We start from the raw sequence: 18625 nt of genomic DNA on the forward strand, positions 1-18625 counted from the left end.
AAGAACAAGCAGAATAAAAAATTAGCATTAAATAAAAATTAGCATTCCAATAGTAACTGAAGAGCCTTTCCCCTGTTGACTAAGTGACCTCCCTACACGAGCACCACAGGGAACCGGCTTCTGTCCCAAAGGAGGTGAATCCCTACAGGTGGCTGAGACAGGCTCCGCCCACCTTTCTAGAAGGCACACAGGGTTTGCAGGTGGCTCTCCAACATGGCAACCATGTGCGAGTCAGACCTCAGCACCCGCCCCAGCAGGCGAGGAGGGGCCCTGGGGACAGACGCGTGGTCAGACGATGGTACAGGTGCAGCAGCACCGTGCAGGGTAAGCCGCCGCGTACACCTGGTGGTCAGTGCCATAGACGTAGTAGACGGAGGTCTTCCCTTGGTACCAGTAACGAACTTCCGTGAGGGGGACCAGCTCGATGGTCTGGCGCTGAGGAAGCAAACGTTCATGGAACAAACTTCAGCGTTCTGTTCCAGTCAGACACCCGCTCTGGAATCTTCAGTAGCTCCCTGCTGCCTGTGGGATAAAGTCCACGCTCCGAGGTGGGCATGAACTCTGGAGTGGGCTGCGGAGTCCAATCTGCCTGTCTAGATTTGTGTTCCACTCGGCCCCTTTCCATACCCTAAACTCTGGGAAAAACTGACTTCTCATCTTCAGCTGCCATCAGAGTCCCTGTCTTACCAAGTGGGGCAGAATCAGCCCCAGGGAAAGCCACCAGCCAGACGCAACATCTTCCAGACCACTAACTTTAAGCAGAAATGCAGGAGGAAGTTGGCAGATGATAAAGTTATCTTAAACTTGTTTATCCTGAAACTCTCACAGAGGTACTAGGTAGTGATTTCTAAATTCTGGGTTAAATTTTAAAATAAAACATCACTACTAGAGGAACCTCAAGCTTGATGGGCTGTGTAGAGCTGTGCTCTCAGACCTCCCTCGCTCCACCAGTTTTATACAGGCCCTGACTTGGGCGAAGTGTTTCTCAAGTGTTGGCTGCTTCTCACAGATGGGGAAACTGAGGCAGATGGGCTCGCAAAAGCTCAGGTTCGGGAGATGACCAGTTCAAGCTCCAGTCCCTCACCACAGCTGCACCCATTAATACTCAGATCCCCTCCCGGGCACACACTGCCTTTTAAATGTCCCAGAGCGTGCACTTCCCCCATGAGTGATCCTGTGTGCCCTGAATCCGGAGGCAGGACTGAGCACAGAGCCCGGGTGGGGACAGCACACTGAGCACGCCGCTGTCAGCTTCCAGGGCTATTTTCTTACTGACCCTGAGCCTGCACAGCTGATGTAGGCAGGTGAGGAGGACGTAAGAGGAGCCTGTTCAGGGACTTCCTAAGGCTGCCCCTGTGCCATTTGGGTAAGAATCTCCCCATTACGTTGTCAGATTTGGGGATCCCAAGCATGGGGAGAGGTGGGCTGGCAGGAAGTCCCTCCCCGGGGAAGAGCCAGGTGCTTCTGCTGTGGGGATGGCTTGGGGGTCCTGGCAGAGTAGGGTGGCCACCCATGCTGGATGCTGTCTCCCAGAGGGAAGCTTCCCCTGGGCTCCTGAGCAGTGGGGCAGGTGACTGCAGGAGTAGAGGGGAATCGGGATCAGGGAGGGAGTTTCCCTTGGGCTCTCCACACAATCTTGTGTTCCAGTCCTCTGGACCTCAGCTTCCTCACCTACGAAATGGGGTAAAAACTCTTTCACAGAGTTGCCGAGAAAACTGAGCCAGGCTGGAAGACTGAATCTTCCTCCTCTGCTAGAAATGTATCCTAGTAACAGTCTTGGAAACAAAAGGAAGGTAATCTTTCCAGAAACGCCGATATGAAAACTAAGGGGCGCAAAGAAGGTCATAGATACTCTGCTGAGATGGCCTCATGCTCTAATTTCCTGACTTTCTCTAAGATCACGAGGCAGAACCTCCTCCCCTCATTGCTGTCCGACCCTCTTGGCTGGAAAGGTCTGAGTTGAGACCATAGACTGTTCAGGACCGCAGCAGCTCTCCACACTGTCTTGTAGGTGGCTGTTTCTGCGCAACATGGCTGTGCCTACAGGGGACAGAGTCCCATCTCAGGTCCCTGGCCCTGGCCAGGGAGTTGTAATGGCATCTGTGTTCTCACGACTGGATTCTGCTCACTGTCTTCTGCACCCTGACTGAAATCTTGGCAAGAAGCTTTGTCTTCAGCTTTGGGGCCAAAGGGAAGTTTAGAAAAAGGACTCACGGAAGTGGCTTCTATGTACCATTATGTCCCTCTTTCAAGAAAAATGTGCCTTGCTTTTTCACCTGCACTTTCAGCCTCCTGAATTTGTCCATAAACAACTTGTGGTGCTAGAGAGGGGACAGTGTTGCAGGGGCAGACTCCAGAGACCGACGTCCCAGGCCCAGACTGGCCACCCCAAACTATGTGATCTCAGTAGCAGGTCCTGTCCCCTTCCTGGGCCCCAGTTTTGCCAGATGCCAAGTGAGAAGTCTAAAAAAGATTTTAAATTGTTTTCCTCCTAAGTAAAACAAAGTCAGGCTGGGGCTAGGGCTCAGTGGCAGAGGATTTGCCCTGTGTGTGCAAAGTCCTCGGTTCTGTTCCCTGCACCACCAGAAAAAAAAAAAAAAAAGTGATCACTGAATTAAAGTCTGTGGTGTCCCAGCCTCCCTCCCTCCTTCCTTTTGCAGCCTCTTCCAGACCCTGAGTGGATGCCTCATTTTTTGGTGCTCTTGACTGCAACCCAAGTCAGAGCTTCTTGGGAAATCATTCTATGGAAAGCCTCATGCCTTCCAGCCTCCCTCCAATCTGCTCTTGCTCCCAGCCCTGGCTTCCAGCTCAACTCCTCTAGAGACCATCCTGGCCACACACGAGGCAGTGTGCCCATAAGGCTGAGCCCTCAGTTCCCAGGATTGGAGATTCAAAGAGCTGTGGCTCCCTGGCCTTCAGGTAGACAGTGCAGAGGCATCACGTAAGCCGACAGCTGCTGTCGGAACAGACAGAGGAGAAGCTGGCAGTTGTCCTCAGTTACTAAGTTGCTCAGGCTGGGCTTGAACCTAAGATCCTCCTGCCTCAGTCTCACAGGGTGCTGGGATTACAGGCGCGCATGCACACCTGACCCCACCTCCCCTCATTTTAGAGATAAGGAAGCCCAGGGATGGGAAATCAGAGCTCAAGTCGGAAGCTGGTGCTAACCTGGTAAGTACATTGTCCCCAGCGACCAGGGCCCTCAATCCTACACCTGGCTGGAGCATCCCTGTGAGCCGAAGCCGTGTGGCTCCCAGAGCTGCTACTGAGAGGCTGTAAGGCCTTGGCAAAGCACCACCACTCTCTGGGCCTCCTCTCCTTTATGTGAAGTCGTGACTTTGGATCAGACCAGGGCAAGCCTGAGCATGCCCATCAGCCCCTTCAGAGTTCTCAGCTCTTTTGGAATTTTGTTGTCAATACCTACAAATTGGAAGGTTTTGTGTAAAGAGCCAGACATCAGGAGGTCTGGGCCCTCTGACCCTGTGCTGACACAGCTGAGTGGTGGCTGTGTCTCTGGATGGGGGCCGCTTCCCCGCTGAGACCGTCTGCCTGGGCATGGGTAAGTGTGCTATGTCCCACCTGTATGATCTCTACTTCCCGGCCCACTTGGGCCCTATAATTCTTTAAAAATGTGCCTTTCTCACCTCTGCAAACAGGAGAGTCGGAGAGAGAGAGAGAGAGAGAGAGAGAGAGAGACTCCCTCCCTGCAGAGGACAGGGAGAAGAGTAACACCTTGAGCAGCACGTGCCCAGCATTTTGAGGCCAGTCCTTCCTCTCTGCCAAAGACCTCTGAATCCAGCTGAGAAACCAGACTCACAAGGACGCAGCTGGCCTGGGACCATGTCAGGATGCCAGAGACCCAGGGTCCAATACCATCTGCTGGCCCAGGCCCGACCACAGGTCCCATCAAAGGGCTCTACGACAGGCCCCAGCTCCCACTGTGAGGTCCCCAGCCAGCAGAATGTCGAGGGGAGGGCCGCTCAGAGCCTCACCTGGGGACTTGGGACAGGGTGGGGAGCACTGCCACCTAGTGCCCATCAGAATAAACCACATGAGCAGGGCTGCTGGGAGCAGGTGGGGCTGGAGCTGCGCGGGGTTCCAGGGTCTAGCCCAGCCTCTGACCTGAATCTCCAACTATCCTCCCGACTGAAAACCAGAAGTCAGAATAAAAATCACACAGTGTGTCACAGAGCCCAGCCTTGGGATAGTTGGCCACAGGGCCTGCCCTCTGCCCCATGGTGCAGCTGGTACTTCTGCCTTCTCCCCCCTACCCTGTCCTGGCCCTGCCTCCCCTTCCTCAGCCCTACAGTAACAGGAAAGAGCCCCCAGGCAGATAGCAAGGCTCAGTTTTCCCTTCTGATGACTGAGGGACAGCACCCTGCCTGGCCCTGGATGCCCGCAGCTGACGGTGCCAGACCTAATCCCCAGAGTCAGGGCCCAGGAAGAGAGTGAGAGCCAGTCAGCACCCCCCGCCCTTCACTCACCTGCTGCAGGATGCGTCCCCGGGAGGCCAGGGTAGAGCTGTGCTCCAAAATGCCCCTCCGGGAGGCCAGGGAAATGTCCCTCAGGGGGAAGTCCACAATGGGGTATACCTGGGGGAGACACGGATCACCTCACCTTCTCAGACCCACAGCACCAGCACCTGGAGCCTTGGGCTTTGGGATCTGTGCTATGTGGCTGCAAAGGAAATCAGATTCACTCCTCACTCAAACACTGAAACCACCTACTGTGTGCCTAGCATTGTGTGTGAGCCGCAGACACACTGTGCACCATCAGTAAACCCTAGAGCTAGCAGTCAGCCTACGGAAAATCCAAGGACGAGGGGACCACTCCCCAGGGCCTGTGACCCTGGGCTGTGCTGAGGCTCCTCCACTTTGAGAGTGGGCCTGTCCTCCAGGGCTCTTTGCTGTCCTTGAAACTGCTGAGCCACAGCCCTGTCCCTCCGCCCTCCAAAAGCACCTGCTCAGCATCCACCGGGGCCTGGTGTTGCTGTGGACACTGAGGGCAGGGTGGTCACCGCCATGGTCCCTGCTTTTCAGAGCTTGTTCCCCGTAGGCCCTGACCAGGGCATCAAAGGCTCAGACAGTACGTGGCTTTGTGAGCCACATAATCTGTTTTTCCTCAACTCTGCCCCAGGAGCAAGAAGGCAGCAGTAGATGATGTATAAACAAGCAGTGGGTGTCCAAGAGAAGTCTGCTTCTACAGCATGCACAGTCCAAGCCCTCAGCCTGATCCTAGGTGAGGCCTAGTCTCACCACTAGCCCCTCCCACGTCCAGGCATCAGGGACCAAAGGGCTCAGGGGCCTCGCTCCTGCCAGGCAGTGGGCTTCCAGCCTGCCAGTGACTGCAGCCCCGACACTGGTGGGAAGAGCGTTCCCCTGCCCTCAGAGCCCTCCTTACCACCGGGTTCTCATCCTTGAAGAGGTTTTCTCCTTTGGCTTTGGCCAGGAGCTCCCTGGGGCAGTCGAGGTGGGGCTCAGACACGAACTCAAACAGGCTGTTCCTCCTGGAGGGAGAGAGGAAGGGTGGCCAGGAGCAGGGCAGCAGGGTGCAGCACACAGAAGAGGAAGCCCGGGGGTTCCCAGGCCTCTGTCAGCCTCAGTATCCGCCTTGCATGGTGGGGAGTGAGGAAAGGAGGCTGCACATCCACTTCAGGGACCTTCTGTGCATTTCTGCAGGTGCTCAGCATGCTGCCTGGCACAGGACACGCTCGCTGCAAAGCAACCACGGTGCCTGCCCTCTCAGGGTCCCCTGGGGCCACCCCTCCTATGTCCCCTCCCCAGGACTTTCCTCCTCAGGTCCTGGAAGCTCTCTGCACCACAGAAGCCCCACCAAGTGGTTTCTCGGCCACATCCCCAGCCCCTCCTTCAGCCCTGGTGCAGAGGGGCTGCCACGTACCACATGGTGACCAGCTGGACAAAGTGCACCAGCTTCCGCTCCCCCTTGCAGGTGGAGCACATCTTGCTCCCTCTCCCGGAGCACATGCTGCATCTGAGGGCCACAGTCAGCACTGATCAGGAGCTCGCAGAGCCCGGGAAGCTCCCGAGGCCCCTGCATCGGCTCCTAGAGGTGGGCGGCGGGTGCCTCCTGCCCATCGCCCACCCCTTATTCCTCTGAGGCTGGCCTTACCCCTTTTGGGCCACCGCTCTCCATCCAGCTCACTGGTGCTTGAGCCTGTAAATGTGTTTTTTGCTCACACCTGTTTAGACTGATTTTCCCCACACTGGCAGATGAAACCTCAGTTTCTTTCTGAAAAGAAGAACTTCTTCCCTAATCCTGGTGAAAGTGCCCCAAGCTTTACCATCCAGTTTCCAGAAGGAAGGATGGATGAGCCACAGGTATCATTTACCAACCCAGCTTTTAATATTCTCCCTCCTCCTGATTTTGTTTCTCTTTAAAGATTTATAAGCACATTACAGGGCATACTTACTTACAAAATGCCATAAGCAAAGAAGGAGCATTGTTGGCTGTTTAATCAATCAATTTGCCTTGTTCTATTCAGGCCCTGATATAAATTCATAAACAGGACTTTGCTCAGCACCTGCTCCTCAGAGGTAAGAATTGCCCTTTGGTGTTTTTGGATAACCACTTCCCTGTGGGGACAGAGAGAAGCACCCCCCACCCAAACCTCCTTCCTCACACCTGCCCACACGGTCTCACTCTGTAGTTCAGGCTGGCCTTGAACTCCCTATGTAGCCCAGTCTGGCCTTGAACTTGAAGCATTCCTCCTGCCTCAGCCTCCCAAGTGATGGTACTTTGGTGGGTTCACCATGCCTGGCACATACTGCTAGCTGAGTGCCTGTTATCTGGGAATGCCAGGCCTTGAGCGGAGCTCAGTGCTCTGCACCAAAGCCTGGCGACACAGCTGGACACAGAAAGTGGAAAATGAGGAGCCAGAGAGCCAGGCCACATCCCCTGCAGATAGGGGACTCACTCACTCCTACCTGCGCCTGCCAGAGCCTGAGCACATGGGACACTTCCGGGGTGGCCGGTCTTTGCGCTTTGCTCCGCTGCATGCTGGACACCTCACCTGTGGACAACCCCAGCCTCAGGCGTGGGCTGTCTGCTGGGAAGCAGGGCCCAGGGCACTTGGTGCCAGGGCAGACCCCAGCCTGTTGACCCGGTGTGGGTCACTCCCTCTGAGCACGGGAGGGTCAGATGTGGGGGCCCTCAGATTCCACGTCAATAGATCCCCGCTCTTCTGAGATATCAGCCTCCTGCCTGCTCCATCCCCAATCCCCAGACACACCCTCCCCAGTGTCAAGAAGGTCAGGGAGCGCAGGAGCTGGCAGGGACCTTCCTTATATCGAGGACAAGAGGGAGAGGATGGGCACGGGGGTCACTTTGGGAAATGGCTCCAGAGGCAGCCCAGACAGAGCTCAGTGGAGACTAGAGGCTCCCAGAAAGGAGGAGGAGAAGAAAGACCCCTGGGAGGTGGATCCAGGGAAGCCACCAGGAGCAGATGGCAGGAGTGAGGACGCAGGAGGGGAGAGAAAAGCCAGGCATGGGCCACTGTGGAACTTGGAGCAGCACATGAGCTGAAGGACAGGGACACCCAGCAGAAGATGGCCAGCAAGAGAGCAGCACAAGACACAGGTGAGGGTGGCCAGTGATCAGCATGTGACCCATGAGGAGGATTTGTCTGGGCATAGCTGGGAGCACACGGGGAATGGGGTCTTCCTCCAGGGACAGTCAAGGGTCCCAGAGGCTTCTGGGAAGGAGCTCAAAGTCTTGGGTGTCTGCTGCACGCCTGTGCTGGGCTAAACTCAAATTCAGCCAAATTCGAGTCTGCAGTAACCTCAGCATGGGACCTTATTAGGAAATAACATTTGCGATGTCATTGGTTAAGCCTAGGTTGCAGGACCTCCACAGCCTAGGCTGTGCCCAAAGAAGGTTTATAAGCCCCAGGTCCCACACCTCTCAAAGCCTCGTCAACTACAAGTGCTGGTACAGATCAGCCCACCAAGGGGGTTCTGGGAGGACCAGGGCTCAGTTTTCTTAGGTGATCAATGGGTGCTCTAAGCAGGTGATCAATGGGTGCTGGGGGATGGATGAGAAAAAGAGGAAAACTAAAGTGGAACTGTGCAAGTGCAAGGGTCACTAAGACACCCGCTTTATAGATGAGGAACCCGCTGTTTTGCAATACAGGGGATTAAACCCCAGATGGTTCTTTGCACTAAGCTACATCCTCGGCCCTTTTTATTTCTTATTTTGAGACAGATTCTTGCTAAGTCACCTGGGCTGTGCTTCAGTTGCAATCCTCCTGCCTCAGCCTCCCAGAGAGCTAGGATCACAAGTGTGCATCACCACAACCAGCAGGAAAATGGAAGACCAGAAAGGGAGGATGATTGTTGAGACGGTCCTGTCATTCAGGGAGACCCGGGTCCTGGCTCATCCCTGGGTTCCTGTCCTCTCCCGACAGTACGATCATTTCCTCCTGGGGACCCAAATGTGACTCACCGTGCCGGCACCATGGCAGCCACTGCATTTGTACCGCCCATGCCCACAGCACTTGTGGCAGTCCTGAAAGCAAAGTGCTCACCTCAGACCCAGTTTCCAAGCACCCCACCCCTGCCAGGGTGCAGCCCTCTTAAGCAGAAGTGCAGGTTCAGAGCCAGAGAAGAGGACAGCACGGAAGGAATGGCCCTCCTGGGACACGGAAGGGTCCCGAGGGCTGAGGAGAGCCTGTCCCACCTCCTTCAAGCCTGGCTCCATCAGTCCTGAGTGCCCGGAAGGGGATTCTTGGAGCCTTGACTTTGGCCTGGGCCTAAACCAGCACGTCTGAAGGTGCCTGTCCCTCTGGTGACGAGGTGGAACAGGAGCCGCACATCCTGGGCAGTGTGGGCGCGACAGCAATGAGCTTGCTACTCGAGTTTAATAATCACTCAAGAAAAACAGCTCTGGGATGCTTTCTTGCCCTCTCCAAGTCTATTTCATCTTATAACTCTACCAAAACCCAAGAGTAAAGCCGGGTGTCATCCCACCACTTGGGAGGCTAAGGCAGGAGGATCACTGTGAGTTTGAGACCAGCCTGGGCTACATAGTGAGTTCCAGGTCAGTCTCAACTACCTAGTGAAACCCTGTCTCAAAAAAACAAAAAAACATAAGAGTAAAAAGCCCCTTCCTGGTCAAGCCCTGAAAACAGGCAGTAGTTAGAGGAGAAGAGAATCTAAAATGTGGTTCACACACTGGGCTCCCCTTATCCCCGCCGTGCTTTTGTTGCTCCCACACACGAGAGCTAAAGGTTGCTTCCTGCTGATTTCCTAGGGAAATGCCAATAATGTTTTAACATTTATTTATGTAAGTTTGAGTCAGCCCTAGGTTATATACCATCAGGACAAACAAACAGTCATGGAATATTCCTAAGCTCTGCTCAGCATCTGAAGCTGGGAACAGTTCTATGGATGGAATGGGCTTCCGGCTGTGAGAATGCCCACCCCTAATTCAGATGGGATTCTGTACAAGTCTGTGGTACATCCAGGGTTTTAAATACTTTAAATAAGTACTTTAAGTACCTTACTGTGAATAAATGCTTACTTATGACTGAACAACAACAACCAGGATGGATGGAGGTTTCTTTTCTGAGAGGATAAGAAGCAAGCAGAACATGGAAAGTCTGAAAGGAGCAAATATTCCATCAACCACTTACCTTGACCAGGGAGGAGTGAGGCACTTGGGACTTCCTGGTGTCCTCCTGGAACATCGGGGGGACCTGGACCTTGATGTCCCAAAGCTTGGGCAAGGTTCCTCTGTGTGGGCTGTCAACCACGTGGTCTGACACAGAAAGGGATCATTATAAAAGCAGCGAAGGGCAACAGGGACAGGACTTTATTTATTCACCAAGCAGGCATTAGGCCAAGTCCCAAGGGCTGCAGAAATAGTGCACAAGCCAGCCCACACCAGTCATCCCAGCGCTCTGGGAAGCTGAAGCAGGAAGATCCCAAATCTGTACCCAGCCTGGGCAACTTAGCAGCTCAATGAGATGCTATCTCACAATAAATTTTAAAAGGATGGGGGATGAAGCTCAATGAAAACGCCCTGAGTTCAACCTTCAGAAGTGAAAAAGAGAGAAAGAAAGGAGTGCGCAAGGTCTCCTCAGACGCCGGCTGAGCGCTCCAGGCTTTTGAGTGGGGCACAGCTGGGTGTGACTTCCATTCCCTTGCCACGGGACTCAAGGCAAGCTGCTCAGCCTCCCTGTGCTTCTGTCCCCCCACCTCTAAAATGGGGATAATGGTGGCACCTACCATAGAGGACGACAGCAAAAGTTAGACAAAAGAACATTTATAAAATGCTTAGCACAGGGCTGGGACAGACTGAGGGATCCATGGGCAAGAGCTGTCGTCTGTCACCGAGATCCCCACCACCACTCCGTCTCCTCTTCTGCTGCTGGGGGGAGGTGCATCAAGGTGCTCTTCAGAAGAGCTGTGCAAAGGGCTCTGAAAACTCAGAAGCCTGGCCAGTCCTGCTGGGGAGGAACAGCAGCCAAAAGGCTTCAGAGAGGGTAACACGTGGGCAGAGTCTCACAGGATGGGCTGAGTGGCTGAGCAGAGAAAGCAGACAGGGCCAGGGCTTCCCCAAGAGGGAACCACAGACTTGGGGGGCCGAGGGAAGGAGAGCCTGGGGGGGTGTCTAGACACTTCAGGGGTTCATAGTTGGGTAGAGTTGGGGCGATGCTGCCCGAGCACCCACACTCTCTATGGCCAGGGGCAAAGAAGCATCTCCTGAGATCAGCACTGGGGAGCCTGAGACAAAGTTGCCCTGTGATTTACAGGGGTGGGGAGGCCACAGCTCCAACATTATGAGCATCTCAGTCTGCATGAGCAGCTGAGCTCATCCCAGGCTTGGATTTCCCACCAGCGTCTCCTTATCTGCTCCCAAGCTGAGCTCAGACAGCTGACTTACTAGTGAAGGGTTGAAATGTCCATTCACTTATCCTGGATTCACTGAAGGTCTCCAGTCGGTACTACCAAGAGGAAAAACAGCACGTCTGTTAGCTGGGCACAGTAGTGCACACCTGTAACCCCAGCACTCTGGGAAGCTGAGACAGGAGGATGGCACGGTTGAGCCTAGTCTTGGCAATCTAGTGACTTAGTAAGGCCCTCACACAAAAATAAAATCATTATTAAAAGAGTTGGAGATGTAGCTCAGTGCAAAAGTGCTGGGTTCAATCCAGAGAGAGAGAGAGAGAGAGAGAGAGAGAGAGAGAGAGAGAGAGAGAAAGCCTGGCTCTTTCTCCTCTGGCTGCATGTTCTGGGGCACATACTTTGTCTCCCCAGACTTCTGTCCCTCCTGAGACAGGTGACAACATGGCCCTGCCTGGAGTAATGGCAGAGCTTGACAAGACGTGAGTGCCATGTGCTTTGCATGCCGTTAGCGCATTTGAACTCGCATGTGATGGTCCATGATGTTTATTCTTGTTATTATCAATCATGGCTGCAGAACACGGCAACCGCAGAAGGGTCTCAGCACCCCACGTCCACACGTGCCACCTTCACTCTGACTTCTTTCCCCGACCCACACCGCGCAGCCCCACCTCACCCCAACGTCTCACAACCCGCCGGCTCCTTACCCTGCAGAGTGTCTGCTGCCTCAGCTCCTGGATGATGAGGGAACCTGCGGCTGCCCTGCCGTAGCAGCATTTGGAGCTCACGAAGCTGAGGAGGGCCTCCCGGGCCAGCTCCTCCGTCACCATGGGGACCCTGCTGAGACAAGCGGTTTGTCTCCGGAGGGATTGGGGCTTATCCAGGCCAGGTCTTGCAGAGAAGAGGAGGCACTGTGGCCTGATGCTGCTGCGGTGAAGCTCACCAGAGCCCAGTGGGGAGAGTGCAACCAGCAGAGGGAAGGAGGGACAGACAATAGGATGAGAAGGCGAAAGTTTGTTCTAGAGGCCAGCGAAAGCACAGCAGATGAAGTGTGTAACTTAGGAGGCAGCTGATAGGCTGTAGAACTCAAAAACCAAAACCGAACCAAGCCCCAGCATGTAGAGATGAATTGTACCCCTCTGCAGATGAGGAAGGGAGAGAGGATGTCCTGGGGTAGAGGAGGCAGAGACAAGGTGGATGAGGCTCCTGCCCTCCCGGAATCTGACTGGACCAAGGAGCTAGGCGTGGTACACAGGGGGAAATCCCAAATGAGCAGTGACCAAAGGGCCCCAGCATGAGGGCCCAGGTGGGAAGGAGCTGGGGTCCCCTCTCTACACCCCTTTCCTCCTCCTAGAAAAGTCCTCTCCCATGAGAACACAGCCCCTTGGTGAAACCTTCCCCACAATGCCTCCAGTAAGAAGCCTCCCCTTCCTGCATCCCCCGTCTTCAGATCTGCCCTATCTCCTCAGCAGCCCTGAGGGCCATTTGATCCTGCTTGGACACTTGGTGTCTCCACACCCACCAGGCCAGGCAGGAGACAGCAGAGTGGGACATACTGTGGGCTGGAATGGCAGAGATGCTACCCCAGGGGAAGCTGGCTTTGTGCCCAGCACTCCATGGGGGCAGCCAGGAGCAGGGGAGGGTGTTTCTGGCAGCAGCAGAGTGGGGCACCCAGGAGACTCTCTCGGAATTCGGTCCGACCCATAATGGGGCGGCTCCCCCATCTCTGTATACCAAGTTGGCTGGGGACCCTGAGCTCCACCCCTGGCTCCCCCAGGGATCTAGACCATGGGTTAGTAAACTCTTGAAATAACGGGCCAGATGGTAAATATTTTAGCTTTCACAGGCAGCAGCCTGTCTCAACTAGTAAACTCTGCTGTTGTAGTCCAAAACAGCCACAGATGAGACAAACAATGAGTGTGACTATGACACGATGAAACTTTGCTTCCAGGAATAGCCTGGATTCGGCCCATGGGCTGGAGTTTATGAATCTCTGGTATCAGTTGTGGATTTCAACTCTGGCTTTGCTGCTAACCAGCCTGAAGGACTTGGTGAAATACAGATTATCAAGCCCCACCCCTGCAGAATCTGGTTGTGCAGGTGAAGGATGGGGCGGGTACCCCCAAGGGACCCTAAAGCATTGCCAGGGTTAGGAATCGCCAAAGAGGGCTTTGATAGGGCTAGCGTGACATGTGGGAATATTCAACCTGAGCCTTACCTGCGTTCCAGGATGGAGGACCAGGACAGTGGCTCCCAAGGCCTCCCCAGAGCCTCTGAAGGTTGAAGAAGCATCTGCCGTCCTGGGGCGGGGGAGGAAATGAACAAGTCAGGAGCCCAACTGCCACCCAAAAGAGCAAATGTTTGTGGGATAGAAGGAAAGGCTGGCTGCATTCAAGCAAGACCATGTGAGGAGAAAGAAGGGCACATCTGAGCTCACGTGAGCTCACGTGAGATGAATGGGATTGATTCTACAACCAGTGCTGCTGGGGTCTGAGACAGGCTTGGTCACTGTCAGGGGCTGCCCCCTCCCTTCCCACCTGGTATGACCAGGGGCTTCCCCAGGCCCCAGGGAAAGGGAGCCGCCTGAGCTCCTGCCTACTACAGAAATGTGCTCATGCCTAGCATGAGCCCCAGGAAGAGCCTGCAGAAGACCCCCAGGGTTACTGCCACTCTGAAGAAGGCAGTCGTGGCTGGGCAGCCCTCCAGCAGTTCAGTGGGGGGTGCCAGAGGGCTCTTGACCTCGAAACGGAGGCCCCCACGCCTGCAGGAAGACAGTCCTGAGCCTTGGGGAGGACTGAGGGAAGCTGAGCAGGGCAGGTGGGTGCTCCAGAAAGCCCAGGTGAATAAATCAGCCTCCCACTGGCATCCCAGGACACAGGACACATCTGCAGGGTAGGGGCTGGCAGGTTAGCACACGGATGAGGCCACAGCTGAATAGGCCCTTAGGAGGTAGGACCAGGTCAGGCGAATGGGTCTTGCAGGTGTGTCCTTGGGGACTGTCAGTGGTCCCTCACCCCTTCTGCTCTAGCACTGTTCTGCAGCTTGGCTCTGCTTCCCAGCCACCGTGAGTTGAGCACCTCTTCCTCCACCATGCCCTTCTGCCATGATGTTTCTGTCTTGGAGCCAGCTGCCCATGAAATGAACCCCCTGAAATCATGAGCCAAAGTAAGCCTCTCCTCCCTTAAGTGGTGTCAGGTATTTTGTCCCAGTGACAGGATAGCTGATGAATACGCCCGATTCTGCCTTTCTAGTGGCCGAGTCCATCCCAGGAAGTTGACTGTATGGGGTGGGCTGTGAAATGGTCAGTGGAAAGTGACTCAGGTCCGATGTCTGGTGGGTCTACCCCATCTCGTAGACCCTTTTAGGGTGGGTAGGGAGGCACTGCTTTAAAGCCTCTAAACAAAATAATATTTCCTGTTTGTTCAAGTTCAGTAAAAACAGAGTCTAGAAAAGTGAGCAGGTCTTGTTCTGAGAGCAGCCCAGGCTAATCTGGAAATCGGGTGTGAGGAAGGAACCCCAAAAATGTGGTTGATAACAGGGAAGGAGAAGTGTCACTAAGAACAACCCCTCTCTACCCCTACCCCAGAGCCAGAATGTCCTTGTCCTCTGACAGCGAGAACAACTGCCCCCCTCTCTAGGGGTCTTCCTCCTTGCTGGCCATCTGTGGAGGAGGATGGGCAGGAGAGTTGGGACTACACAGTGCCTTTGGAGACAGGGACAGATGTGGCTGTGCTGCAAAGTGACATGTCCACAAAGCCTCACACTGAGGCCGATGCATGCTGGTGTCTCTGATCTGACAATCCACCTGGACTTACTACACTTCAAACTGTGGCCGCACAGTCTGTCTTCATGACTCAGTGTGACCATCAGCATGTGAAGCCGGCCACAGCAGGACACAGTTGTACAGCACTGGGGGGACACAGTGGGTTGGGTGTGGCACCTCACTTCTCCTCTGCCTGCTACTGACTTGGTGGACACACTCGCCTAGGGGAAGGCTGGAGGGACGTCACGAGCCGGGGCTGGCGCAGAGCCTCTCTGGGGTCCGGGACTCTGTGGAACCATGGCAGGTGCCGCCACAGTCAGAAGGCCAGAGGCACAGTGCTCAGGAAAGTGGGTGTGGCCTGTGACTCGGCCTGGACTCTGTCACTAGGACAGGATGTGCAGAACCCAAGTGCTCCAGCTGAGAGTGGGCGCTTTCCCCTGGTGGCCTTCTGAGGGAAGTCTGTGTGCAGTGTCTCTCTGTGCCCAGCGCTTTGGCACTACATCAATGCTTGGAAGGAGCTTGGACCCGAGCAGGGTGGGTTTCCCCTTGTACTGTGCTCTCTTGAACGAGGGGACAACAATGTGAGCTCATGTCAAGGGTGGGAACAGTGAGTGACTAGCACAGCCCTGTCCTTTGGTGTGGCCTGGCCCTCCCTGCAGTCTTGGGTGTCTTGACAAGAACACGGGGAATTGCCATGTGGCTTCCATGCTGCCCTGAAAACAAAACACAGAGGGCAGGAAGAGGGGAGGAATGAGAGGCTGGAAAGTCAGAGATCCATCCATCAGCTGGGACCTGCCCTGACCTCTGGGGCAGCAGTCACAGCTCTTCAGAGCCAAATTAATCCCGCCATTATGCTATGTACGAGAATAAAGGTCTGGAGCCTGAGCTACAAGAGGATATGTCATTTCCCATGCAGATCTCGGCCAGCACAACAGGAACGTCACGGGGCATTGTGCAGTAGGCACTGGGCGTTGTGCCCCTCACTAGCATCTAGCTGTGTCCCTGTTCCTGTGGTGCTGGGACTGAGTTTCAGGGCAGTGGAGCCACCACACCCTAATACATGTGTCATGCCCGGGGCTCACAAGGAACGGGCAGACGCTGTGTCTTACATGCATCATCAAACCAGTTACCCTGGTTGCAGAGAACATGGGGCCCAGAGATGTTGCTCAGGGCCCCAGTTCAAACATTGGCAGCAGAGAGGAAGAGCAGAGTGCTTAAAATTCAGAACCTCACTCCCAGCTCAGGGGCTGGGGCTCTTACCTCACCCCGTGCATCTCTGTGGCACCATGCAAACATGGGGTGGCTGCTGAGAAAGCTTTGCAGAGACAGTCAACAAGGTAGTGTCTCAGCTCACTCTCCACCAAGGGTTTTTCTTTTGTTCAGAAAGGAATATTTCTTACTAAGAAAGAGGCTATTAATGGATGACCTTGTTAGCTTTCTCTTTTGAAAATGCCATTCCTTTTAATCCAGATGGTAAAAGCAATCTAGGGAAATTGTCCATGCTTCCAGATAAGTCGTTTTGAGTCACAGAAACCATGCCCCTGTAGCCCCCAGGACCATAGAACTCGCAGGTTTGTTCCGCGGCCCGTTTCCGTCTGTCACCTTGACAGAGTGGCACACAGTGGGCCCATGGGGGTATCGGGCACAGAGCACCAGGTGGGTGCCCATTTTGTCAAGCACATGGGCGCCTTGTGACCTGAGTGATACTCGAGGTATGCAAGAGACCATGACAGAAAGACAAGACAGTAGGGTGATGGCTGCCAGGGACCCTGGGAAGCACGGATTGGAGAGCTCTGTTCAGCTGTGCTCTAATTCCACAGGGTCTGATGCCCAGGAAGGAGCAGCAACCCAGGCCTTATGGCCCTAAACCTGAGAAGCCCCCTCTGAAGATTACAGAGGGCTCGAGTTACAAACTACCTTACTCAAAGATCCTCTTCCTTATATCTGGGAAGGTTTCAGTCTGTAATAAAAGAAATTACAAAAGATGTGATGTGCAGGGAAAAAAGGGATTTTTCCCCCCTTTTGGCTCTCTGCTGGAACCTTGAGCAGGTAACCTACTTATACCCAGGACTGTGAAGAGCAGGATGTGGTGAAGCTAAAAATAAATAAATAAATAACTGTGGAGCAAGGAGTAGCCTTGGTACCTCCATGAGACGAGGCAGGCAGCCAGCCACTTCATCTCCGTGCACACTTTTACTACATAAATTCCGCAGCGGACTCCCTTTATCACGCCTGGAGAAAGGACGCCCCATTTCCAGTTCACCCATGGGGTTTCTAAGCCCTTTTTTGGATGGCCCCACACCTTCAGGGGACCCTAATTGCTGAGCTGAGTACCACCACATTGGCACCCAGCATGCAGAGGACCCTACTTCGTAATCAGGGCTTTGAGAATTGTGAAGGAGTTAAATCACTCATCTCGTTCTCAGAGGGCTTATAAAAAAGCATAAGACCAGGCTGGGGATTTAGCTCAGTTGGTTCCACCACCTGCCTCAAAAGCACAAGTTCCTGAGTTCCGTCCCTGGTACCAAAACAACAACAACAACAACAAAACGCACACACACAAGACCAATATGGAAACCTCACAAGTGATCAACTTTTCCATTAGTAGCAGTTTGCTTTGTGCTTTGTTTTTGTTTTTTGAGACAGGGTCTCACTTTGTAGTTTAGGCTGGCTGGAACTCACAGCAATCTTCCTGGTTCATTCAGCCTCCCGAGAGCTGGGATTGCAGGTGTGCACCCCTATGTTAGCTCAGTTTCCTTTTTCAAGGGTCTAGAGACATAATTTGATCACAGATTATCTCTTCAAATGCTTAGTAAGGTACCTCCATACTGTCTCCTACTTCAATGAGGGAAAGGAACCCAACAAAATTTAGACTGAGTTGCTCTAAGTATAGGTTGCTTTTATATTATTTCAGTTCTAAAACCTAAAGCTTTATAATTCCAACAGTAGAGGCAGCAAAGCATGTTGAATCTGCAAAGGCCCCCTGGGTTCACAGTGTCTGGTGACGCTGAAGATGTGTCACAGCCTCTTGGGATTGGGGTGAAGATTGTAGGCTCCCTCTACAATCCCCAAAGGCACACATGCAACTGCCCACGTCTCAGGGTCATCAGACTATGATGAGCTCCCGACTAAGGTCTTCTCATAGGTGGGAAACTGAGACTTGAAGAGGATAAGGATGTGCCCAAGATGGCCCAAGTGATCTGCCAGTCAAAGCAGAACCAGGATTCGAACCCTATCCTCCTGATTGCTGATTTGCTTCCAAATTCAGGATCCAAAATTTCTTCTCTTCAAACATAGCCTAGCTCCTTCTAAAATACCATTTCCTTCCTATGTTTTTAAGCAGTCTTTAGATTCCATTGTATTTCTGTCCTTGTGACGGGAAGGGGTCACCTGGGTTGTGTTTTGGTAGCAATAATGAAACAAGCAGGTTCATTACTAAAGCAAGAAAGTGATTGACGTCAGAATCTGCTATTTGCACTTACACTTGGCTGGGGAAGAGGCACTGTCATCTAGGGAAAGGGAGTCAGGGAGCAAATCCGCATGTTAGCTTTGCCTGGCCTCCTCATCAATAATGGAAGAAGAGGCAGCAGGCTGCAAATAGGCTTTACCTAAGAGAGGAAGGAAGGCAAGGAGGAGGACTGTAGATCCCTCAGGAACTCGGAGCAGACCTGGCCATGCTGGGGCTGAGGCTAGCTCTCAGGTAGGCACCCAGGCCCCAAAGTGCTACTTACTGTCGTCTTCACTCGGGTCCCTGTCCATGGTCCAGAGGTCCAGCCAAAGAGGTGCTGTGCTCCCGAGGGCTGGCAGCAGGGCTCTGAGGACCATACTCACCCCTCCCACAACAGCCCATTGTTACCATATCTGCATACAACAGAGGCCAAGCCACCCCCACCCGTCTCCATCCAGTCCCCATCCTGACCCCAGAGCTGGAACTCCTCCCCGTCCCAGGGGCTCCACTCTGGCCATATTCTTGTGGAAGCTGCTGGTTGCCTGGTCTTTGCTG

The 18625-nt window shown here is 53.9% G+C and overlaps 1 protein-coding gene across 1 annotated transcript; it reads right to left on the minus strand.

Annotated features, from left to right (window-relative positions):
* Positions 1-288: 288 nt before the first annotated feature.
* Ssuh2 (ssu-2 homolog) lies at positions 289-18381 on the minus strand. Its single transcript, XM_010618675.1, is given in 13 exon segments — positions 289-435; positions 4482-4589; positions 5398-5503; positions 5896-5988; positions 6942-7027; positions 8458-8520; positions 9647-9771; positions 10900-10960; positions 11567-11696; positions 13078-13159; positions 13524-13559; positions 13562-13620; positions 18350-18381. Coding segments are annotated over 13 exon segments (1128 nt in total).
* Between the last annotated feature and the right edge of the window lie 244 nt (positions 18382-18625).

The sequence above is a fragment of the Fukomys damarensis genome, unplaced genomic scaffold (assembly GCF_012274545.1).
Source record: "Fukomys damarensis isolate Sample0158 unplaced genomic scaffold, DMR_v1.0_HiC HiC_scaffold_24, whole genome shotgun sequence".
NCBI classification, from domain to species: Eukaryota; Metazoa; Chordata; class Mammalia; order Rodentia; family Bathyergidae; genus Fukomys; species Fukomys damarensis.